The sequence below is a fragment of the Nymphaea colorata genome, chromosome 9 (genome assembly GCF_008831285.2).
Source record: "Nymphaea colorata isolate Beijing-Zhang1983 chromosome 9, ASM883128v2, whole genome shotgun sequence".
Classification (NCBI taxonomy): Eukaryota; Viridiplantae; Streptophyta; class Magnoliopsida; order Nymphaeales; family Nymphaeaceae; genus Nymphaea; species Nymphaea colorata.
This window is the reverse complement of record NC_045146.1, coordinates 22,637,464-22,663,312: the sequence shown is the minus strand read 5'-3', so window position 1 is coordinate 22,663,312 and position 25,849 is coordinate 22,637,464. Positions and strand designations below refer to the sequence as shown.

Below are 25,849 nucleotides of genomic sequence, written 5' to 3'. Positions count from 1 at the left end.
TTCCTTGTTTTTTTCTCAAACACCCATCTACTTTAGATGGACGGCATTGGTTAGATAATTAGGTGACTCTAGATAACCAAAGTCATCGTTCACTTATATATATATATATATATATATATATAAAAGAGAGAAAGAGTAAAATCCTCTAAGTATCTAACCCTCCATCTAATCATGGCCACCTAATGCATTGACAAGTGTGATTAACACCACTTGATGGGTATCAAACAATGTGCTTCAATGGCCCAAAGAAATCTAAGCCTCCTATATATATATATATATATATATATATATATATATATATATATATATATATATATATAGTGTTAGAGATATTATTGTAAACAAATAATTTTTTCTTTTTTATGTAGCTAAACAAACATATCGTTCTTTTTTTCCACTCACCTAACAAACGAGTTTTTGTCGTTAAGTATTCTTCCTTCCCTCACTTTATTTACCTTACCTTTCATCTTTTAGCGTTGTTTCTTTTTTCTTCATCCAAATACAAGGTAAATGCTGGTTAATTGGAATTCTTCGTAGCTAGATACGTGCCCAAAGTTGAAGCGGCATTTGCCAATGTCAATCATTTGGTGCATCGTTCTTGGGCAGAACACAATTGCTTCAAGCCTGATCACCCTAGGCTAGACGTGAATATCCAACATAGTTCCAAATAGTCGGAAGTGCAGCTTCACTATTAAAAATAAAAGATACTCTAGTATCCATTATTTCGAAGTTGCATAAACATGCAAAGATTATTATAATTACAACATACGAACCTAAAATGTGTACCTTTAGGTTCTATTAAGAAGTGTAACTGCAGTAAACAGCCCCGACAATGCAATCTGTTACAATCCACAGTACCATAAAACACCTGCTCTACAAAAAAGGAGCTATAGCTCTTGTTCACCTCCGGAATTCACTTGTACACAAGCTGCTATAGACGCCGGTCCATTTAGAAACATAAATTTAATCATCCTCCTCGTTCAATAATGCAAAAGAAAATGGATAAAATTTGTAGCCATCGCCCTCGTAGAACTTGTTCTGGAATTCGACCCAATGAAGCCTCAGGGCATGCAGGAATGCACTTAATGTCTCCATCACAAGAAGCACACCAACAGTCGCACAAATAAACACGACGGCTCCAATAATAAGTATAATTATATTGTTGTACCTGTAACCATCAGACCGAATAATGTCTTGAAGACCATGAAAGAATTCAGAAACATTAAAAAGATAGGCAACAAATAACCTACCCCCAAGCAAGAAGCAGGACCTTCTCAAAGAAGACGGTTGACAATTCTGAATGGGCAAGACTGCACAAAATAGAACACGGATGTCAGCATAGAAGCGTAGGTGCAAACCAAAAGGCCTGAAAGCAAAGAGACCGCAAGTACCTAAGAGCCCATAATCGAAGATAAGAAGCAGTGTTAGAGACGGCTCCAAGAACAAACTCTATGGTGTGTATCAGTTGGTGAACAAAGACTTCGCTGAACTCAAACTCATGCTCATCAGAATCATGAACCATATCAGGCTCAAAGGAGTCCTCGTCAGAATTATGAAGGACAGCATAGGAACGACCTTGATGCCTCTGAAACAACAGAAAACTTTTCAAGAACAAAGCCACCATGATGAAACATAAGGGATTCAAGGTTAATGCATATATACCTCATCATGTTGTTTCTTCAACAGAAAAGGCTTTGGTAAAAGCATCCATGGAACTGCAACCAATGACAAGACCAGCAATACCATCTGCCAGTTCAAACAACAATTTACTCAGTACCGCTCAACTTATTATGGCTAGTGATGCACATATCAAAGATCAATTGTTACCTGGACCATCTTCTGACCAGCAAAAAGCTGGTTTTCACCAAGTTCATCAGTTGGACTCAGGAACATATATATCATTACATGATACAGGTCAGCTTTTGAACCCGTGCACCATTTCACAATAATTAAAAGAGATAAATAACCAAAGAGGCCATTTAGAAATATCATCTGTGGGATAAACTGGTACCTGTCATGGCAAACAGAATAAACATAAAAGGAAACATATGGGCACAAATACAAGAGCACAGGCCTTGCATATGAAAGAAAAGACAGGAACTAAATAACACTCTGAAGAACAGAGAAGCAGTAGAAGTTGCACAGAGGAAGATCAAGCATGACCGCAAGAACTCCATTCTTGCATGGCAAGATTGATCAAGAATTGTTGGCGAACATCTCAAGCAGGTGGAAATGCAACGAATGAATGTTAAATTGTCTACCCCATGTTTTTTCATGCTTGCTTTCTCCAAACATCATGCTATTAATTCACATAAATATTTAATGTAGCAATATTTAATCATTGTTTTGTCCCACATAAAACCTCATACACCTAATACCTATTTAGAAAATCTCATTCAGTTTCATCCCACTCACTTCATGTTGGCTTTATTATGAACTTTTTCACCATAAGTTTCACCAAATTTATCATTATTTGTGCCTTGTGGAGTAAAAAAGGGCATGGCATAATGTTTTGGAGAAAGTAAAGTAGAAAGCGTGATGATAACCAAAAGCTTTAAGAACATCAGGTTAAAACAAGAAAGAGGTACAGTTTACCATATATTAAGACTGTTCCGAAAGAACTTGGCATTGTAATAGCTCAATATGATACCAAGGTTCATTTGTGCTACCCCAATAAGGATTGACAACTTCATCTTCAATGAGTTAAGAAAAGGCAGTTCACTGCGGCTGCCATGCCAGACAGGATCCACCCCAAATGGGTAAGCATTCCGCACTTTGATCAAGCCACTAGTAGTAGCATCACTGAGAAATGGTAGACTCAAATCAGAAATTAGTTAGATAAAAGTGATGACATGAACGACTATGACTACAAAGATTTAATAAAATCCATCTTACCTGCAGGAAGGATCCCGACATTCATATGCAGAGGGTCCAAAAAGATTGAATGAGACTGAAAAGAACTCATTATAAATCAGCCCCGTATAAATGGAAAAAAGTGCCATCATCAGAATAACATAGCGGCCACCAAATGTCATTTCTGTGATGTCTCCAAGTTTCTGCAAGTTGAGAACAGTAATAATGAGAATATTCTCTGTCTCTCAATGTTTGAAAATGAAGAAAAATGACTTGTACGATATACACGTGCATATGCAACTGTATGTGTGTCTGTATATATGAAAGAGGTCAAAGCACACTATTACAAGAGTTTTGAAAAATAAAAGAATGCATACACAAGGCATAAGAATTTGGAGATGAATCTGACACAATATGGTGCCCTGCGAAACATAGGTCCATGACGAGAACTGAATTGAGACATGGGCTTGGAGAAAAGAAAGGTCACCTGTGAAGCAAGCTTCTTTTCTCTCACTATGAAATATAATGTTGCAAGCAATAAGCATATGCCATGGCCCCAGTCACCAAACATGATTGCAAACAAGAAAGGGAAGGTGATAATAGTGAATACACCAGGATTTGCTTCTTGATACCTAGCCACACTGCAAGTGAAAGAAAATTTGTCACACTCATTGCAGAAAACTGGCAATTGTCTTGCTAATCATTTACCATTATATTAATAGGTTGACACATTCTGTCTGTATTATTGACAACTTAATGACAGCATTCAGTCAATCAAAACCATTCTCATCCTAATTGAGATCTATTGGAACAATTTAGGAAATAGCACTTGAAAAACAGCCCAGTAATACACAAGCAGGCTACTGCTGCTTTGCAAGGACTGCATGAGCCAAACCATTGGGTGATACACCTTCTTCTTCTTCTTCCTCCTCTTCTACTACTAGTACCACTACTAGTAGCCTTTCTCTTTTTCTTCTTCTTTGATACAAAAAGGAAATACTAAATTAAGCCAATAATTTAGCAAGTCAATCCTAGCAAGGCCTGTCTCAAATAGCTTCAACCATTCTCAAGGAGACAAGGGTTAGCCATTCCACTCCAGCCACATCATATGCTATGTTAGAAAAGAATGGCCATGTCCACATGCATTCACTTCCAGTCGTCCTAATATCTGCAAGCCCAACAAGAAATCCATAATGCAATTTTTCAGATTCATATTGAGTGTCAAGTGTGAACCAAGGCCAGTACCTGGGGATACTCTGAAAGAAGGAACAGCTACAGCTAGTTATTTTGAGTCTGCATCTTATCCTCACAAATTAATCAAATAAAGCTAAAAAATTTAGCCTTTAAAGGTGGACCAGTTACTTTAAGTATGTATCTACTCCCCTCAAATGTAGCCTTTAAAAGTTGCACAGCAATTCTAAAATATGGTCTTCCATCATAACATTTGCCACCAGACCATGGAAAATTTCATTATGCTAAGATTGGGATACATCTGAGGGAGACAATAGTTTATAATTTATATGTCTCTAGGATATCTAACTCCTATAATTTTCAGAAACTTAACAGAACTGATTTTATTTGGAGAAATAAAATAAATTATCGAGAAATGTCGACAAGGAAATTTTCGACTTCTGAGCTCATGGGAGCCAATGTCACATGGGTACAGCTATGAGCGCACCCCCTGTAGTGGAGCAATTTAAAAAAAAAAAAGTGCAGAGACACAGCTTTACACACACATATATATATGAGGACTACACCTTGAAAAAATGAAAACCTTCACAATTAAGAGGTTGAGAAAAATAAGAACCATTCATCAATTTGGAAGAACATTAAAAATATATAAATATTTTGAAATAAAGAACATGCTCAACTTGGTCGAAGAACCAAGTTAAGCACTCTCGTTTTGACCATGTCTGAGGTACAACCCCCTCCCCACACCCTCCACATCATCAAATTTTATCCCTAGTCTCATGCCTATTACAAATTGTATGTTTAACTTGATCCTTGAAGCTTTGACAATTCTAGTCTAGGCCTTGCGTCAACAGCTATGGCCTACACCTTCTGACCAAGAAAGGCTTGATGAGAAGGTGATGGACAAAGCATGAGTTACCATGAGCAAAGCAAACAAATAAGATATTTTTATGAAATTTTCTGTGTTGAGATGGAAAAAGCATATAAAATGAAGTAACTAACCCATATGCATCAACAATTTCCTGAAAAGCAGATGTGAACTTGTTTGTTTGGAAGTATGTAGGTGGAGACTCTCTAGTATGCAGAACCTGGAAAATGGTTCCGACTTGGGAGCTACTGTCAAAACTTGCACGCTGAAGTGCATCCTGGATCTGCATACATCACACACTAGAATTCAGAGACAAACCAATGCCTAGAAGGCTTAGCTATGAACAAAAACAATCAGAAACTTCCAAAATATTGCAAACTAGTAACAGGTAGGGTGCCAATACTGTTCTCAATTTACTGAAATAGATAGGGGTCTTGCCTGATTCTTTGCAAACACAGGGCTCCAACCTTCTCCCACTAAACATTTTTTCGTAACATCAAGACTCAGCATATTCAGGGTATGATAAATGGCTTTTTCCTTTTTAACCTGTAAAGGTGGAACAAAAGTAAAGTAATGAGATAAACATAACTTGGGTTAAAGCTAATTTTCAGAAAGTCCAACGTCTACATGGTTGGAAGTGACAAATATTTATTTATATAGAAGTTTCTATCACCACATCAAGATCGTACAACCATTCAACGAACATATGCTGACACACTTACGAAAAGGCTCCACTGATCAAATTGCAGTGCAATATTGCCCAGGACGCTCTCTCTGTGGCTTAATCCAAGGTCTAAAGTTGTCTTTAATTCTGCAAGCCTCCCCGAGACCTGCATTTGATAATCACAAAAACTTCAGAAATCTGATATTCTGAAAGAGAATACAGCAAACAAGAATCTAAAAAAGGAAAAAGAGTAGGAGGACCTAAGGATCCACTAGCATAAATGATTAGGGAAAACAACTTTACTACAATACATAAAAACTCAGAGTAGGACCATGTAACGCTAGACCTTCAGGTCAGTGGGTTATCAGTAACACAGAAGGGTCAGGACCAAAAACTTTTCAGTATTAGATTATTAGCATATAAATAAGATGTAGCAATAATCAAATTTCAAGCTATAAAACCCAATATCACAACCTATGCTAGTAACCGATGTACATAATTTTGATAGTCATGATTAACAATGTTCGATTTATCAGAAGAAGTTTCACATACACAGATATCTACTTTAAATTGAAGAACAAAACCACGAAAAGCAGCTTACAATTAATTGAAAGAAATGAAGTATGAAGAGATATGTCTACTGAGCCAACTAGGATAATAGGTTTTTAACATATTTAGGAGCATGCAAAACTCATAACCTCGTGATAATCCTCATGTTTTTATTGAAATGGAAGCTTGCTGATAGTGACCATGAGATGAGCAAAAAACTAGCCAATATGCAGACAAACGGAATTACCTCTTCAATCATCCACCTTTGTCTGTTCCATTCTTCTGGAAATTGATAAAGATTTGCTCCAAAAGCTTCACAAATTTTCACAATCTTAGACTTGGCTCTTTCTCCAGAATAAAAGACCACAAACACATTTTTCTGAATCTGCAAACCAGGAATCATGCCCACTATTTCAAAGACAAAATTTCATATGAAATAGATCAAGGATAGGGTGAGTGCATAAATTATCTCCAACAAAAAGTGTAGTATACTGCAAAAGGGGGGAGGTGGGGAGAGTATTCAGTTCTATTTCACCGGAAGACTTCATAATCAGTCCCACAGCAACTTCTAACTTTAATCATACAGCTATGTTTCATGAGCAGAATCATGAACTCTAGGAGAATCAAGAAATAAAGACATATCATCATGCAGAACACCCAAAGCTTAATGTTACGTAAGAAATTTGATTTGGTTTAATGTTTCTTTGGTGCATAAGCCATGCTACAAAATTAGAAAGAAAACATTCTTATAAATGAATATGGTCATATATAGCACTGTGAGAACAACACATTGGCAAATTATAGACCTTCTCTCCAGACAATGGGTCAGTCACAGGCTCCTCAACCACAGCTTGTTTGAGAAACATGTTGCCTCTTGTAGCACGGAAAAGAATCCTTTCAAAAGCCACTGACTTTGCTTTGGGTATGAGACCGCTGATAAAACCCAACTTAATCTGCTTGGATGGATCGGTAAGCATTTCCTGTGAGAGCCACATTTGTAAGTTAAAAAGTGATAGTGATAGGAAATCTCATACAACTAGAAGAGTGCAAAGAACTGTATCTCTCACTTGTTCCAATAGCAATGGACGGTCCATACAATCTTCCGGAAGATTATGAGTTTCAATTTCCCTTTGCTGGGCTGTAGCAGCACTGCGAGCAGAGTAGAAGAATTCTCCACACTGAAAGGGAAAAAATGGTCAGACTATAAGATGTTTAAAGCAAGACCTCAAAATTTAGATTCAAAAAAGCAACCAATAGAAAACTTTTGAAGTTCGTAAAGAAGCCTAATATCAGCTTTACTACGCTTTGACATGTAGACTTGTAGTATATAAACAGTCCTAGGGCACAAATTAGAATTACTCAGAAACTTTTATTCATCAAAAACCTATTGGTCAAAATGTTAGGATAAAATAAGAGGCAAAAGGAGAGCTAAGATCAACTCCAGAGTATTGTACTTGCAATATTAACAAAATAGCAAATGATATATTGGAAAGATAGGCCCAATCCAAGGAGATAATTACAACCTGTGGTTTCAGATATTGAATCCAAGGTCTTCTTTTGTAAAGTACAAACATGTGCACACACATACACACATATATAATAAAAACATGAAGGTTATCAATAAATGGTTTAGCATGGAAGTTCAATATCAAGGAAAATATTTAATACTGGGCGAAAAAAATTATGGAGACAAGCTTCTCATAATGAGCGTCTATGGCTGAGATGCTTCCCTAACTAAGATTGAACTTTAATTGATATACTTAAGTATCAGCCTAAGGCCTAAATACAAATAAAAAAATTAGAATATGCCAATTTACAACATTTGCAACAGATTTTAACAAAGGTGAGAAACAGCAAAGAAGACATTATGCTCATCTCTCCAGCTCAAATAGGACTCCTTTGTTGTGCAAGATAATGACTCAAAGCCTCACACTTATTAGCATTTTTTAGACAAATTTTAGCACAAAATGGTAGAACACCATAAGTTTACATCAAAGAAGTGGCTCAAAGTTAATCATTACTTCACTCACATGCTATTGCATCCATTCCATTATATCCAAGGGAACTCTTCTCTACCATATACACAATCAGTTCCTTTTCTTCTTTAATATCTCTAAAGGCACCATAGTTTGTGTTTGGAACTAATATTACTTCAGTAGGATTTTTCCACTAAACAAAATACCTCTGCCAAACAAACTCACAAGAATGCAGAGAAATACATTAGCAAATCAAAACCTCCAACTTCAAGAATAACTTTTATTAGACACCCTAAACACCCTTCCCACTGTTGATGAATCCTGTAACAAATAGAAGATGAAAGACAAAAAATGAAGTTGGGAAAGAAAAACAACCTATCCTCCATCCAGACATTTAACTATAGTATAAAATATGAACAGAAGTGCATACCTTCTGCATGACAAGCTTATATTCAATAAGCTCATTATATGTTCGCTGTAACTTCTCATTGTTTGCATTGATTTCAACAAGTTCTGCTTCAAGCTCACTAAGCTTTGTCTGCCAGGAGGAAAGTTGTGAACAAAGTTCACAGGCATTATCAGAAAAACATCTTCAATATTCTTCGAGAAAACAAATTTACCAAAGCCAGCTCACCTCTAAGTCATCCATGTCAATATCAGCTTTAGTGAGAGTCTTTCCTGATGGTGATATCCCAGCTTTAGCCATTTGGTCTCTAAAAAACCGCAATTTGCGAGACATTTCCCCACATCTTCGAATCTAGCACATCAATTTTAAAGTGAAATTGGAAGCACACACGAGTAGCCTGCTTATTGGTGATCAGGAAAAACAAATTCTCTACTAAGATATCAATACTTGATAAATGAGACATGATCCTGGAAAAACTATTGCGCAGCATTCAACAATACATTAGGTAAAACATGAAAAGCATTTGCACTGTAGGAAATAGTCAATAAAAATGTAGTAATAGACTGTAATACTACAATTTTTCAATCAAAATTTATGACCCGTAAAGCAGTATATAATTACATATACACAGAAAGTATTTTTAGTATTTGTTCCAAAAATGCCTAATATAACTGATAAGATCCCAAACTCGGATATGTTGGGTACTTTGCTTCTTAGTCTCTTCTAGCCCTTCTCCTTGTCCTTCAGCATGGATTAAAGTATTTTTAATAATTGTGCTAAAACATGTAATTTAATTGATAAGATGCCAAACTGAGATATCTAGGGTACTTTTATTTCTTCTTAATCTCCTCTCATTTTCTTCTTGTCCTTCAGAATAGATTCATACGAGTGCACCCAGTCATGAATTTGGCTTAATGCATTTCTTCTCCCAGCATCTCACTTTCCAATAGAAGGTGCATGTCAAGGATCAGAAAAGCTTTGCCAATTGTTAGAAGTATCTTAACCACAATTATACACTTCCATACATGCTTTTTATGGACCAATAAAATATTTGATTTACTTTAATTTATTTATGACTGAAGCAAAAGTGATAACATTATATATCTAATAACTTCCAATATAATTATATACATATATAATTATATATGTATAATTATATAATTATATATATACAAAATTGGAACAATTACTTTCAGCATTTTACATCCTGAACCAGTTAAAATTATATATCTAATAAATTCCAAAAATACAAACTCAAACATGAGCATAAACCTCTCCAACAATACCCATGTCACATGACCACAACCATCAAAAATATTTTTTACTACTTTGTATAAATCTGGGAGTTAAAAAAAGCTAAATAGAAGAATGAAGCAGGAACTGAAGTTAACAAAAATCCTCGTCCCCAGAGTAGGCAACATCTGTTTAGTTATTGTTGAAGGCTTGAAGCACACAAAAACTAGACAATTTTATAGATCAATGAACAAATAGATAAAGAAAATATCATGCACAATATTTACCTGGTTAGCATATGTTCGCTGGAATGGGCTCTTGTCTGCATTCAGCTGGAAAGATCATGTTGCAAATATGGTATAAGTCAACAAGCTGTTGGGGAAATTGAAAGATTGGAGAAAATGCAGATTGCATAAATAACAGATACTCTGATAATAATTAGTCAAGCCTTCACAAAAATGGCAAATGAAATATTTGCTCTTACCAAGAACAAGTTCCCAAGCTTGACCAACCTGAAGGTATAAACAACATAATATGAACTGTATAACACACACACACACGTATAGAGAAAGAGAGAGAGAGGGTGAAAGGAGTAGAAGGTAACAAGTGATGGTTTTCATTCGCTAAGAAATAAGTACCTTTGCCCATCAAACTCTATATATTGATTTTTTGTTATTTATTCAAATTTCAAGGAAAATTATACTTTAAATAAGATTTTGTTACTGAAACAAGCTTTCCTTAATGAAAAAATCGTCCCTTTTAAGTACATTAGGAGCTATAGCTTTTCATGTTTGATAAATACATGACTTACCATAATACAAAATAGGTGTCACTAATACATATATATATATATATATATATATATATATATATATATATATATATATATATATATATATATATATATATATATATATAGAGAGAGAGAGAGAGACACACACACACACACACACACACACACAAGTTTTTTCAGGTCCATCCCCTCCCTAAGATCCATCAATCTCAGGGCCGGAAGGATGGCTATGGACAGGAAAAAAGAAAAAAAAAAAAAAAAAGAGGGGGAGAGGGGAAAGGTAAGTGAAAGGGTGAGAGAAGGAAGAGAGCGTGAAGAAATCAGTTCCGCATCATGATCCAGGTTCAACTTAAAGGCTGAAGCCCTCTTCTTTGGTTGCATCAGATAGTCACCATAATTCTTGATTGTTGCTGATTACAACTGCTACTTGATTCCAATTAACAGAATACTATCCTTTACTAGATTTAACATGGGTTACCAAATATGGCCTTCAGATTCCAGTATGTGATTTCTAACCAGGAAGCATGGCCAGCTTAGCCCCGAGTTGGTTCGAAAAAGAAAAAAAAAACAAAGATTTAATACTTGAATCTCAATCAAAGGAAAAACCTTCTTAAGACTTAAGAGACCACATTGCTGCCCTAATCAGAAAAAAATTCTGCCGTTTCGAGAAAATATGTACGTTTATCTCCGGTAAACATGTCTTGTTGTTATCACTCGATAAAATCTACGGACTCCAAAGTCCCAAACCACTAGTCCGCCGTCGATGCAATCTATCGATCAGACTATAGCTAATCTAGTCCAACAAATGCAGCCACATCATTACCGATTAAATTGCAAAAAATAATATCAATGAGACTATTCCCGAACGAGTTCAAGATATTGGCATGCACAACCATCAGACAAAAAGAAGCATCTGAAGGGAGGGAACGGAACCATCAAACCGACGAGAAAATCAACCGAACCTAGAAGATAATGAGCTCGGATTTCAACATTAGGGCATCTGTGGAATCGCGATTCACGCTCGATCGCCGATCGATGAACGGACCAGCGGAATTTCTCAAAAGAAAAAAAAAATCCACAAGTTGAAAGGAACCAAAACAAAACCAACAAGGTAGAGAAAAAAAAACAAGCAGCAAGGTTGCGGCCGGCTGGGAGGTGGATGAGATATAGAAGAGGATGAAGAAGAGGAAGGATGGTTGTTGTGCTTACGTCCTTGAATTGGATGAGGCCGAGGTCGCCGAGGTAGGAGGCGGTGAGGTGGGCGGACTCCATGGGGATGATAAGCTGCACCAACTGCATCGCCTCCGACCGCAGAAGATCCATCGGCGGGCAGCAGCTCCCGCCCTCCATCCCCATCCCTTCCCTTCCCTCTCTCTCTTTCTCGCTCTCTCTCTCTCTCTCACGAACCCTTCACACCCAATCTCTCTCCTCCCCGAGCTCTTTCTCCCTTTCTTTCTCTCCCTCACTCCCGCAAGAAGCGGTCCTGTGGCTTCTGTTTTCTGCCTCTGCCTTTCTTGTGAATGTTTGGTATCGCGATCGAAGTCGTGATTTTAATAATGATTTCTCTAATTCTTTTATCGTCACTTTCTTTTTTCGCTCTTTTTCTAAATATCAACATGAGATCAGGCAAAACGTAGGCGTTTAAAGTCTTGAACAAGTTAAATCGCATAAAACACATAAGAGACAAATCTGCTTATATTAAAATCAGTGTTCTTAGCAATGTATCGTTGCCTCATTGGTTTTCTGAATAAATTAAAAATAACAATAATTTGAAAACTGATTAAGCCCAAAACATTTGAATTTTTTTATTATTTTTAAGTTATTAAAAATTAAAAAGGAAACTGGTACTTTGCATGAAATGTGAATGGGTGTTCTGTAAAATTCTGACAAGCCCATCAATGATGAACAAACAAAAAAAATGTACAGCTAAAAGTGAAAACTGGAGAGGCAGATGGCTGGGCTTCCGGTTTATCAAGACGTGTAAACAACGAGTCGCGAGCCCGTGGTTAGCCGGCGATTCTGTGGCCGCGCCGCTCATTTAATAAACTGCAATACAGCCAACGAAATATATATATATAGATATATAATAATTATGCTTTGGTTATTTGTCTTCCTGTTCTTATGAATCTGGGAATCCAATTATGCTTCTCTCAGATTCTGTCTGGTTAAAAACTGCTGGCAACAAGAAGAATCTCAGACGGCCATCAAACATAGGAGCAGTCACCGACTGCTCCTGTTCGGATTATTTTTGTTCATGCTGCATTCAAACAGAGATGGACATTACCATGGATAAATGTCTGCGCAATTCGCATACTGCTGAAAAAATCTTGTCCATGAATAAACTTTCATGGACAAGCATCCATGGAACTGTGTCTGCTCAATGCAGACGCCCGCTAAATACTCATAAATTTGGGTGGCATTGGCACTCATCTCGTGTGCGATTGAGGTTTGGAAGCGGAGAATGATGCATGTGCTTGAGTATTTCCGGTGATCCAACTCAAGTACCAAAGAATCTTAAAGTAGGATTAACCAAAAATTTAAGCAGTCGAGTGATCTAATTATTCTTTGAGTGTTATCTAACCATGCTTGAAATAGTATTTTGAAAAAGAAACAGTATTGTAAAAGCAAAACGATATTTTAGAGACAACCTGCTTCCCTTCGGCTAAGGGGAAGTCTCATATTTGTTGTTAAAGCTGAGGGTGGGTCTCCGTCCTGCCAATCTTGCATTACAAGATGCGTAAAAGGGGCTGGACAATAAAACGTATAATTTCCGAACTCTTATCAGGCATTTTTGTAAGATGATGGGGTTAAAAAGAAATTGATACGGCGTTTTGAAATGATGAGAAAGGACTCGCTCCTTTCCCTATGCCTCCTCCTCCACCGTGCACGGGCCGTGGCAACGGTGACGCATGTGCGGGCGGCGGCGGCAAGCAAAGGTAAGCGTATGGCTTTTCCTCGCCTTGCGCCATCAAACCCAGCAAATAAATTTTTCATCGAGTGGCCGAGCGCTCTTCAAATGAATTTGGAAAGCTGCTCCTCAGTTTCCCCTTTTCTTAAACAGGGAAAACCCGACCCTTGCTGTGAAGTTGCTACCGCTGGACCACCGGACCGCCGCTGCCTGCTGGACTGCTGTTCGCACTTCAACGGACTGACGCTTGCCGTTGCGCCGCCTGGACCAAGGCGTGAGTCTCCTCCTATTCTTCTCCGTTTTTCTTCTAGAGTTCCATGTCCATTTTTCAGTTAATGCCTTCATTGTCAGTCGCTGGTGCCTCGGCCTCCTGGGCTTGCAGGCGCAACCTCAAATTTGTGCTGTTGGGCGTTGCACGGTTGATTGCTGACATGGATTTTTTTTAATTTCCCATCTCTGATTGATTTCAGTTCGAAGGATTTGTCGTATATTTTGGGTTTTTTTGGGGTTCCGAATTATTGATTTGTTACCTGTGTTTCTGAGGGTTTTAGTTGCAGATGTTTTCTTCTTCTTTTTTTTTTTTTTGTGTGGTGGTCCCGACTTTTCGATTTATTACTTGTGTCTTTGTGGGTTGCCAAATTTTAACTTGGGTTGCAAGCTTTCATCTGCTATCTGTTATTAGTTTCTGCTGCTATGGTTGAATGTCGGCTTGCACAATGCATGTATATTTACCTTGTCCAATTTTAAGCGCCTCTGCTTGTGGTGCTGGTGATCAGGTTCCGGAGAACTACTGCTAGGGAATTAGGCCCTTTATTCACAAAAAAAAAAAGGAAGATTTTTACAGCAAACATTGGGATAAGCTTATGATCCTGTCCCATGGTCGAAAACACTCCGGAAAACAACCCAGTCAGCTGAAGACTGGTACCAAAATTTATAGCCCTCATGAATTGGGCTGCAAAACAGAAGTTGGTACACCTCAGAGGCTGGCCCTGGAGCAATATGTTGAATTCTACTTACGTCAAAATGACCATCAAAATTAGAGTGGTGAGGTTGGTCAGACCAATGCGTGGAGTAATGGTCAAACAATGGGTGACGGGTCCAAGCAGACAGTTAATGGCTGCCTTCATTGTTTGATTCGTTTGCAAATACTTGGTGAACAAAGTAAATGGTTTCGATAAGAAAGCAGCATGTTAAAAAAGTTATTGTGAATATCTTGCACTTCAATTATATATTTGCTTTTCTATTTTGTATGTTTCTGCACTTGGCCGGAGAAAAATATACAACACAAGTGAAGCTAGGTTAGGCCTGGTTCGGTTTAAGTAATGTTGGACCAGGTACAGTTAAGTCCACTTGAAGCAGTTCTCTCTCCCCTCTCAATTGAAGATATGTCACTCCTTTTCAATGAAAATGATCCAAAACTGCTTGTTTAAGTAACTTCTATTTCATGTTATTTACATTTTTTAGAGGGCATTATTAGGATAGGAGATAAATTATATGTTTTAGAAGGTATTTGTTAGGATAGGAGATAAATTCTATATTGTGTTTGAAGGTATTGTTATTGATAAATCCTAGAACCGTTCACATCTCTTTTCATGGATCCAATAAATAAGAGTTGGTGCAAATGTGTTGGAAAGACCACGATGTGATTGGAAATGAATTTTGCGAAAAGACAAATGACCTGGGTGGACATCGATCCCCAATATTATTCTAAGAATTTGGCATATTGGTCCAAATTTAAAACTTATGGTATGAAAAGATCTTATTTCCTGGATGTTCTAACGTGCCCGCATGAAGTTTGTAATATAATCAGCTCAATGTTTCACCTTTTTTTTGTTATTAATTATTTTCTCACGATGTTGCTCAATCGTGTTGAAGGCTGGAAGAAAACAACGCTTTAGAAAATGTCATTTACGTAAATGAGCCTTTAGAAAAGAATTTGAACTGTTTATTGAAAAAAAATCCAATGGGTACTGAAAAAAATCTGCCGGTTGCTTGAAAAATGATGAACGATGGTAATTGAAAATAAATTGAACCCTTATTTTAAAAAAACCAACTGCCACAAAACAAAAATTCCAGTGGTTACTGTTTTTCTCCCCTTATGCAAACCCATCAAACACCCAAAAACTTCTCCAGATTCTTTTTTTGGTCTATCAAACGTGCCTAATGCCTTGGATTTGGAAAATTTTCCTTTTCCAGTCTCTCTCTTTTCTAGAAATAAATCTTGAGGCGAGCAGTTTGTGGACCCTCTCCCCTTTTTTTTTTATTTTTAGGAGCAGCAGCAGTAGTTTTGTTGGCCCTCTCGATTTCATTTGATTCACTTAGGAGAGAGTCTGGCCCTTCTCTTTTTTCTTCATAAATGAGGGAGCCAAGCAAAAAGGGTTACAACTCTCCTCTGATTTTATGCTGGATTGCACAAGAACATGCACACAATTGGAGCAATCAGGCTGCAGCCTGTCCTCTTAAATTTTCATTTAGCCCTTCTCGGCACTTGCTTCTTGCTTAATTTTTTTTTATTAATGCACATTGCATACATATATATTAATCAAGATTTTTGTTAATGTATGTTTCATGATGCTAGTATTGTGTTTTTTAGAAATGTTGGTGAATTTGACTAACCTTGGTGAGGTTGAGGGGAAAAGTGGGAATTGGTAAGTGTGTTGCCAAAATAGGTGTTATTGCAGGGTGGAGACATATCAAAATAAATAAATAATTTAATGACTCTAAAACAGGTTCCGCAGGATGAATGATGAGCTAAGGTGAGCATAGGAATATTACCAAGATCATCCAAATTATTGTGCTAGATCGAGAGTAGGTGGTACCTGCTTGAAGAGGAGGGGGGTGATACAAAAGTAATCATGGCTGTGATCTTTTATCTCCCCATGGAGTACAGAGCGAATTCTTCATCCTTAACCATGAGTTTTAGAAGACGAGTCCCACCATAAGTGGCTTAGGGTAGTGAGTTTATGCCCCAACGACGTGTTTTTCATTAGATCATTTCCTAGTAGTAGGGTTTTACCCATTCTCAATTAGTTAATCAGAATGTTCACATCCTTTGTATTCTATAATTTTTTTTGTAGTTCATGTGAGTTTCAAGGTGCTTACACTTCATGATTTTTTTGTCTATCTGATTGAGTGCTTAGTGAAGTCTTATGTATTGGCTTGCTCTTAACTATTTAACGAGGATTTCATCAATTCTAACAATTATGATTTATAAGAGGAGTCTTCTAGATAGCATCAAGTTAAAGCCATAGATATGAACCCTTAATATAAAATATAAATTATCAAGTTTGATATAGAATTTGGGACACATTTAACTTAAGTGTCAAACATGTTATAAGAAATCTGTGCTCGACTAATGTTTGAAGCAAAATAGAAATAAAGAATGTTTATTTGCTTAATGAACTTGGCATCCCAAGACAAGAGGTTGATGGTATTCATCTAGAGATAAGTTTAGACATAAGTTGACATTAACTCTTAAAATAGGTTATATTTACCAAACAGAGGCATAAAATATTATAGACAAGGATTCTGGACTATATTCTGGGGGTAACACTGATATGAAAATTATGAATATGCTTTAATTTGAAGTAAAAAAAAATGTATGGATTTGAGGTAAAAGTCAACTGTCGATTGTAATTGAGAACCACAAAATATCATTCCCATTCATTGATCAACTTGATCAGATGACTAACAACTCGAAATGGGTAAAGTAGCATAGCTTCTTAAAAGTCAATTATCAGTTCTCTTTTTTATTTGATAGCTTCCTTTTGAGTTGGTGATCTTTTATCACCATACAATCTACAACGGTTGAAAGGTTGAGATTAGTGCACAGTGTGTGTTAGTGCTCATATTCCAAAAACTCCCTGCATGTGTTTGCGACCCTCTTTTATCTTTTTTCCTCTATAAAGTCAACATTTTCTTTTATTTTCTTGTTTGCAGGAATATTCGGTGTCGGGTAAGCAATGAAGGTGGAAGAGGTGACACGGTGCCAAATACAAGAGTGGTACCCAAAGTTCAAGTCGGTCTCCATCAAGACCATCATCCACCAACTTCCTGAATCTTTTGTTAGCTATCTCTTACAGGATTCAGGGCCCTTCCTCCTTCCTACCTCTGTGCTTGGGGAGGATGCCCTTCCCAATAGAATCAGACCTCAATTTCCTTGTCTCCAAGCTGAAGACTACCACCCATGGGACGAAGAAGATGATGATGATGGTAATGGTGATGGTCAATTAGAAGAAAATCAGGAATCTACTCCTCCATCTTTCCCAGAGCTCGAGTTGAAGGTGAAGGAGTCAATTGAAGCACTTGGTGGATCTGTCATTCCTAAGCTCAACTGGAGTGCTCCAAAGGATGCTGCCTGGATTAGCACAAGTGGTACTCTCAAATGCACCTCCTTTAGTGAGGTGGTTCTTCTGCTGAAGTCTTCAGATAGTGTTGTTCATGATCTTTGTCATGCCTTTGATTCTTGTGAGGACAAATTGGATGATAAGCCTGCAAAGTTCTACCTTGCCTTGCGGAAATGGTATGCCGGTATGAGGCCAGAAATGGAGTTTAGGTGCTTCGTTTGTGGGGAGTCACTTGTGGGGATCTCGCAGCGAGATGTGACAGTGTTCTACCCAGCACTCCTTGAGGTGAAAAAGAAGATTGGGGCCATAATTTATAGTTTTTTTGAAGATAATTTAGCCGGAAAATTTGGGTCTGACAACTATGTCTTTGATGTTTATGTGACAAAGGATGGGCGTGTGAAAGTATTGGATTTTAATCCATGGGGAGCTTTCACGCTGCCACTTTTGTTCTCTTGGGATGAATTGGGAGGAAATTCTGGGGGGCAGAAAATTGTTTCTGATAACACGTTTGAATTCAGGATTATTGAGAGCAAGTGTGGAGTTCGACCTGGGTTGAAGACTGCAGTTCCTTATGACTACATTGACACAAGTGCTGGAAGTGGTTGGGACGAGTTTCTGAGAAGAGCTGATGATGAAACGACGAAGCAATGAAACACTTCGGGAGCTTAGTGTCGGCTTATTTATACTTGGAAATGTAACGCTGGCTCGAATCCATTACCAAAACTTGGTTGACGATGAAGATTGCATTCCTGTGTATGCATGGACACCCTTCGTGTGCTTTGGGAGCTCAATTTTGTGCACGTGCTGGGCAAGCGGATGACCACAGCGCTTGAACTTAGCCTTGTGTGAAGTATGAAAGGCGCCTGATTTCTGCATCTGCTGTTACTTGACATGGGTACATGGATTCTCCTCCAGTGCAGAAATTGGAAATTTTGCTGAATTTTGTAATATAATACTAAGAGAAAGCTTTCGTGGACGAACCATTATTAGTCTATGTGAACCCTTGATTGTTGAAGGCTTTAGCAGCTGGATAACTGATAAATTAAACAGCCCTCTTTCTTAGGAAATGTCTGTGCGCTAAGGAGCTGTTCATCCGGTCAGCATTAATTAATCGAGACCATCTCTTTTTATTTTTATTTTTTTGCGGTCGCAATACCTCCCTGGATTAGATTACAACCATGAATCACTTCATGAAAACTTTGACAGCAGAATGTACCTTGTTGCTGAAGGCTTGGTGACAACTGACGTCTCTTCACGAACAATAGTACATTAGCCTATTACATGCTCACAGAGTGGCAATTGCTGATGGTAGCTCTCACAACTCTATCTGCAACAAAAGGTTGCCACGAACTCACGAAGCATACGTTTCAAAACTTTGTCCCAGAACGTATTTTCCTGTTGCATTAATCACAGGGACTCTGCATAGCGTGGCAAACTTCCAAATAGCATTAGACGAGGTTGGCAGCAGAAGCCACATGATGTTGCTTTTTGAGGCGGTGCTGTGAACTGAGCAGTCGTTTATGAGGGTGGTCGGTGTACCTATACCTATTCGTCGATGAATCATAGTTACTGTACAGTGAAAAATTTGTTAGAAGCATTTGATGTTCTGCCAATTCAGAATAGTGATTTAGCATACTCTAATCCTGCGAGGGTCAGCTGAACTTTAGGCAGCACATCTACTGTTTATTTGTAGCTTCATGTGGAATCAATCATCTACAAAGCAACTTTTTCTTCTGCGGTTCTCTTATCTTTGTCAGAAAATTTTGCTTTGCTACATGGTTGTTTCTCATAATTGAAAGAAGAAAAACGTGTAATCCACATTACATGAATGGCAGATTATGTATATATTTGTACACACGCGTATGAAAAAAGGCATATTGAGCTTCTACTTAGACGGTTGTGACCTCCATGAATTAGAAACCACGAATGGACATAAATATAATATTTTCCAACATGTAGACTAGATTGCACAAGTAGTAAAAAATTAACTGTTGAACTTTCTCCTGTTATAGATTCTATATATTCGTTGACATGACATTCACGTATCATGTGTTTTTGGATATGGAGATCACGTTTATATGATCAAAATTGCAAAGCCAACAAATTAAAAATGTGAAAAAAGTCACCAACAAACTACAAATGTGAAAAAAAAAGATCTATGTATTATACTAGGGGGTTTTTGGCTATGAAAACAGTAACAAAATATTTTATGAGTCTGCTTTGAAGATTAGTCTAAATTCCTGAAATACTATGTTCCAGTATTATACGAACCTATCTTAATTTTTGTCAGATTCATAAAACAATTTATTGTTATCCCCATTGCCAAACAATCGCTGCAGTGGAGACAACTAACACTACCTTGATGGCGGATGAGTCCACAAGAAGGGGCCGGCTCGTGGATCCTGAAGCCCGAGAAACATAGACTCAACCCGATCTATTACAATGCATGTAAGAGCAAGGACGACCTCAGACGGATCGGGCCAAATCGGATCCGACCCCCATCGAAACTCGGTGGTACAAACTGCAGACGGGGGACGTGATGGGAACTGTGGAGCCGCTCATCGCGAGCAGAGCACTCCGTAATGCTCATCCATGGCGGACAAGCTGCATCAAGAGGCTTCCACCGCTCACTCTTCATTTTCAGTCAACATCCACCACACCACTCTGTTTCTCCTCCTCTCCTTCGTCTCTCGCCACTGGAAAGATGTTCCGTCATCCTTCTTCTTCCGTCCCCTTTCCCTAGGAGGCGCTGGACCACGAAGACGGCTCTCAGGTTCCTCTGTTCGCTTCCTGCCGACAGTCACGAGCCCACGCCGGCTCTCCGCCTCTCGCAGCGGGTTGCTGACGGGTCGGACAAGGCCAGGCTCGACGCTTGGCTTGCTTCCCGCATGGAGACCGTAAGCCGTGCTCGAATTCAGGCCAGTATTCGTGCAGGGCTCGTGTTGGTTAACGGGAATCCCGTGAAGAAGGTGCTTGCTGTCTCTCTCTCATCTCTTGGTGTTTCCTGCCAGTTCTTGTGCAGGTCAGGAGTTTAATTGCGTGCACCCGCTTATCCTGGAAAGTGGATTTGGTTTATGAATCATAAAAAGATGACATCCCGACTAATCCCAAGTTTCTGGGTAAGTTGGTGACGCCGAATGCATTCGTAATGGCAGACCATTATATCAGTATACCTGTGAATCGCTAGTTCCTGTTTATATTTGATAAAGTGAAGAACGACTTTAATAAGAGTGTGCACTCCAGTTGGGCTGAAGAAATTGGCTGAAATCAAGTAGAATCCTTGTTTTGTGTTATTGATTTTGCGCCATAACTACAACCGATATTTACTGCATTCATGTCTACAATGATTGGAGGTTAAGGTTCGTTGTTCTGATGTATTTATATTGTAGCAGTTAGCATTCCAAGTACTTATAGTAATGGCACCATATGGAACGGACTGCTCCAGCATATGTGATTAAAGACTTGGGCAGTTTCATTTTTAAGCTACGATCTTATGCCGAACTTTGTTGTTTTTAACAGGTCTCACAAGTCATCAGAAAGGGTGATTGGGTGGATTGTTCTGTTGCAGAGCTAGAACCTCTGAGGGCGAAGCCAGAAAATATACCGATCAATATTGTTTACGAAGATGCTCATGTTCTCGTCGTTAATAAGCCGCCCCATATGGTACTTCCCTTGCTTAATTGACGAGCATCTATTTAATGCCCCTTTGCGCGTGACTTTCTTATTTTACATTCGTATCATGTCAGATATTCTATCAATTCGTGCTCTTAGCGGGTGCTTATAATTTAAGGTTGTTTCGATCGCGTTGATCAACAACTACTCTATGATAGTACTATAAACATTGCAAATTGAGTTGTGAATCAGCCTAAAAATATTATTATATTTTTAAAAAAATTGGAACTGAAAAGAACGATGAAAGTAAGAAATGGAATAGGGTGTGATGCATGGTACTCGTGTATCAGCTAGTGGATCAAATTGAGGGCGACTTTTACAACACTGTTCTGTATGTGACAACGTGATCTTGATGATGTGGTTGACGCCCTTCTGGGTCAGCTGAAGGGGCTGTTAGGTAATCAGTAAATGTATCTCTGTGCTGGTTGTTAATTTCAGACTGCCTTTTGGGTGCTTTCTAGGTTGTTCATCCTGCCCCTGGTCATCCAAGTGGGACACTTGTAAATGCTATTCTTCATCATTGTGGCTTCCCGGCTGTTGGATTGGATATTGGTGACGACAGTTCTGATGCAGAGGATGATGCAATTGATTTGCACTGTGATGAATTTGATGAACTTCTGACTGATAAAAGATCTGCCGTGTATGATGATTCTATGGCTAGTACATCTATACGCCCTGGCATTGTACACAGGCTGGACAAAGGGACAAGTGGGTTACTTGTTGTTGCGAAGGCAAGTATCATTGTCAATAAAAATGAATAGAATGCTTGAAATTGGTTGTGTACTTTCTCTAATGTTGGCTTTTTCCTTTTTCTTTTCCTTTTGTACTTTCGTACGTGAGAAAGAATTGGTTTTTTTCTCCTGAAAATAGACGTGTACATAATTTATTTAATTTCCATTGTTTCAATGTTGTTGCAGCTTTGTAATTCATTGTGACAGTTGAAATTGTTATTAACATGTGTAGGTGCATATTTCTTTTTCCTTTCCAACAGGATGTACATTCTCATGCTCATTTAGCAGAACAATTCAAGGCACATACGATTCATAGAGTGTATATTAGTCTTACAGCTGGGGTTCCTGTTCCTAGTAGTGGGCGTCTTGAGATTCCAATAGCCCGTGATTCAAATAACAGAATACGAATGACTGCTGTTCCTTGCTTGAATAACAACAGACGAGCTCGCTTCGCTGCTAGTAGGTGATTTTGTTTATACTCCTCTAATAATGCCATTTTGATTTTCATCATGCACAACTTTTCTTCTTTTACCCTTATTCTGAAATGCTGAGAATCTCACATGAACTTTTGCTTATGATGCTGCAATATCAGTGACTAGTCATTTGTGAAAGAAAGATTATCCTAAGTAACATGGACTCTGTGCTACACCCGAGTCGTATCAGGTGCAGGTGCAGCTTGGGTGAGGCAACAAACGATTTGTTTTCTTTTTCGTTGAATCATTGATAAAATTACAGCTTGTTAATTGTTAAATTTTGTTGTATTCTTGCCACAATTGCACCATGTGCCTGCACCTGCATTCACATCCACATCTGCACACTACCTGTGTGACATGGTAGACAAATATCATGCTGATAGTCGACTGCTTATAGAGGACAAACTAGAAAAAAGGTCTCTCCTTATTGGAGCTATACGTTTCTGACTGACACTTATTTGTGTATGTGGTTAAAGCTTTCCTTGTACCTCTACATCATGAAAGGTTGCAAGTATTACTTCTTGGAGTGAAGATAGCATTGTTATGCTGCCAATAAGCACATATACATATTGAAATTTAGATCATCATATATAGTTCTGGAAGCATGTTTGAGGTGAAACAACGATAAATTTGAAGTTTACATATTGAAATACCAGTTTATGCAATTGAACTGAATGACTTGCTGACTTGCTTCTCGAATTGGGGAATGTGGAAATGACCGTTTGGGTGGCCAAGCTTAATTTGTTGATACGAACATATCTGGTGCTATATAAACTCTACTTTTCACTGGTAACTCTGTTAACATCATTTTTAGGAGATTGCGGTCTCCAACCTCTGCTTATTATCAAGCTATCTACAGCGTGGTTAATAATCTTTATATCCTGGAATTATGTGTTCTTTGGCATAATTTAGGTACCGAGTGATTGAGGTACTTGCTGGAGGAGGTGCTGCTCTTGTGGAATGGAGATTAGAAACGGGGAGGACTCATCAGGTATTGCAAATGCTCATTTCATAATGCTTTGGCACGTTGATCCATAAGCTGCATCGGGTGATGATGCTTCTACCTCCCATGGATGAGAAATATTGGAGACAAATCATCACTGTTGTGCATTAAAATGAAAACCTTTCTGCTGAGCCGATCAAGTTTCACATTCATCACTTTACAAATTTCCTTTAGTGGTATTAAACAATTTTGTATGTAGTAGTTGAAAAAGATTGATTGTTCATGAGACACTAATGTCAGCTGAAGAAGCGTGTCTCCTGTTGATTTCACATTGCATGCAGTCTTTTTCCACAAATTTTCCGTTAATGAAGGGATATTGGTAAAGCACAGCTGTTATCTGTTGTTATCGTTGTTCTCCATGACTATTTTCCATATGATTAATTTACATGCCTTGTGGAAACCAAATAGACCAAAAGCAAAAATTACATGATGTACAAGTGCAACCCAACAAAGGGAGGAATAGTGGAATCTCAAATTTTGGTGATGATATTTTGCCATCTTTTGTTATGCATGATTCTAAAGTGGAAACAGCCAAAAACTATTTACCTTGGACCCCTTTCACGTCAGCTGCTGACAAGAGATTTTCTTCAAACCACGCATTTTCAGCCTTTTCGTAGTCCTGCTTGTTTCATACTTTCTTTTTACTTACTTGGTGAAATCACTTATAACATTTAAAACGATGAAATTTTGGAGAGGAGATCTTTTTTCCCTTTCCTAATTATGCAGGTGAAAGAACAGTAGTTTCTCTTCAAATGCTTAGCGCATGAATTTTTTCTCCTCTAATTTCCTGTAGACCAAAATTGTGCATCCATTTTTCAACATGGGGTTAGAATCAATGTTCTCAAAAAACAGGCATTTGTCCTTTAAATGTTGTGTGCAAGTTGTTGTTGTTGTTATGATTATTATTATATTATTATTTTAAACCAACATTGGGAGCCTTATAATCATGCCCTTTTCTTGCTATCAGGATTGTGCTTTTGCATCTAAGGAATAGATATTTGCATCTTGATGACACTTCAAAAGTAATTCAACATTCTCCTTAATAGCTACTATACTTCTATTATCAGCTTCAATGCCATGGTTCATCCGTACCTGATATCAAATTTCATATGCATTAGTTATGACGTACCTTTTTCTCACTGTTACTCTACTGTAGATCCGTGCCCATGCCAAATATTTGGGAATTCCTCTTTTAGGTGACGAAGTGTATGGGGGAACCGAAGGTATGGTTTTATCACGTCTCCAGCCAAAAACACCCTCTTGTTATCACAGCCATCTGTTTGACATCGTGTCCAACATACAAAGGCCTTGCCTGCATGCATTAACTCTTGGGTACTGTTTCTTCTCCCCCTAGCAGATGAAACCTTTTTGCTCTACTGCTAACAACACTGTTTAGTTTTCTGTGCTGTTGATAACAATTGCGCTTATTGTGCTTAATAATTTGCAGTTTTAGGCATCCACGCACTGGGGAAGATGTAAAATTCTCATGCCCGCCAGCGTCGGATTTCACAGAAGTCCTGTGCACGCTCCGGAAGATTGGTACTAAGGCAGAAACATCTCCTGTATAAGTAGTTCCATTAATGGTGGTTATTCCATGCTTCTTTGCTGTTGTTACAAGATTAACAGAAGCAGCAGAACAGTTTTGATGGAAGAAATGTCAATTTACTGAAGAGAAAGACTTATATATTAATGTTGGTTATTCCATGCTTGAACAAATATAATCTACCAAATCTTATATTCTCTGATCAAAAACTCCACCATCCTTCTTGCTCATAGACCCCTTACTGCAGCGATTCGGGCTGGATCCAAAACTGGTTTTAGATAGAGAGAGAGAGAAAAAAAAAAAAAATCACGGTTTGCGTGGGCTTCTTGACTCTCAGGAATTGTGCCTCCTATTTTCCACAAATATAATGGTATAGATGGATGCAAAATGTTTAGAAAATTTAAAAAATGTGAAAAGCAAGTATGTAAATAAGATTTTATAAGGTTTTAAAAAGTTATCCTCATAAAATTTGATAGACATTAAATTTTTTATTAAAATTTCCTATTCCTATGTCTCGTAAATTCTCTCCTTATGTGGTTCGGTTTATGAAAAAGACTCAAAGCAAATTTGGGTAACACTTTTTTTTTTGACACATCTTGCAATACAGACGTGTGTGAACTATGAATTTCCAATATGATCT

The 25,849-nt window shown here is 38.0% G+C and overlaps 3 protein-coding genes across 5 annotated transcripts; 2 read left to right on the top strand and 1 right to left on the bottom strand.

Moving 5' to 3' along the window:
* Positions 1 to 691: 691 nt before the first annotated feature.
* LOC116260529 (V-type proton ATPase subunit a3-like) lies at positions 692 to 12,058 on the bottom strand. The gene is made up of 18 exons (XM_031638953.2): positions 11,743 to 12,058; positions 10,028 to 10,072; positions 8,736 to 8,858; positions 8,532 to 8,639; positions 7,193 to 7,303; positions 6,932 to 7,105; positions 6,373 to 6,510; positions 5,635 to 5,742; positions 5,351 to 5,458; positions 5,047 to 5,195; positions 3,341 to 3,494; positions 2,896 to 3,056; positions 2,596 to 2,802; positions 1,828 to 2,011; positions 1,663 to 1,746; positions 1,392 to 1,585; positions 1,251 to 1,310; positions 692 to 1,168 (listed from the first exon to the last, which is right to left on the bottom strand). The coding sequence occupies exons 1-18, from the start codon at positions 11,887 to 11,889 to the stop codon at positions 964 to 966; spliced, it is 2,460 nt and encodes an 819-aa protein (XP_031494813.1). The 5' UTR covers positions 11,890 to 12,058; the 3' UTR covers positions 692 to 963.
* A 1,278-nt stretch (positions 12,059 to 13,336) lies between these two features.
* Positions 13,337 to 18,923, top strand: LOC116260389 (uncharacterized). Its single transcript, XM_031638703.2, has 3 exons — positions 13,337 to 13,469; positions 13,595 to 13,713; positions 17,381 to 18,923. The coding sequence occupies exon 3, from the start codon at positions 17,404 to 17,406 to the stop codon at positions 18,436 to 18,438; it is 1,035 nt and encodes a 344-aa protein (XP_031494563.1). The 5' UTR covers positions 13,337 to 13,469; positions 13,595 to 13,713; positions 17,381 to 17,403; the 3' UTR covers positions 18,439 to 18,923.
* A 1,400-nt stretch (positions 18,924 to 20,323) lies between these two features.
* LOC116260388 (RNA pseudouridine synthase 2, chloroplastic-like) lies at positions 20,324 to 25,418 on the top strand. Of its 3 annotated transcripts, none has more exons than XM_031638701.2 (7): positions 20,324 to 20,756; positions 21,307 to 21,450; positions 21,921 to 22,190; positions 22,451 to 22,653; positions 23,576 to 23,654; positions 24,634 to 24,688; positions 24,823 to 24,960. In XM_031638701.2, exons 1-6 carry the CDS (start codon positions 20,370 to 20,372, stop codon positions 24,658 to 24,660), a joined length of 1,110 nt encoding a protein of 369 aa, XP_031494561.1. In that variant the 5' UTR covers positions 20,324 to 20,369; the 3' UTR covers positions 24,661 to 24,688; positions 24,823 to 24,960. The 3 variants fall into 3 exon arrangements, with proteins under 3 accessions (XP_031494561.1, XP_031494559.1, XP_031494562.1); XM_031638699.2 differs by lacking the exon at positions 24,634 to 24,688 and adding an exon at positions 25,114 to 25,418 and having other exon boundaries at positions 20,326 to 20,756; positions 24,823 to 24,998; XM_031638702.2 differs by lacking the exons at positions 20,324 to 20,756; positions 24,634 to 24,688 and adding exons at positions 20,764 to 20,906; positions 25,114 to 25,418 and having other exon boundaries at positions 24,823 to 24,998.
* Positions 25,419 to 25,849: the final 431 nt, after the last annotated feature.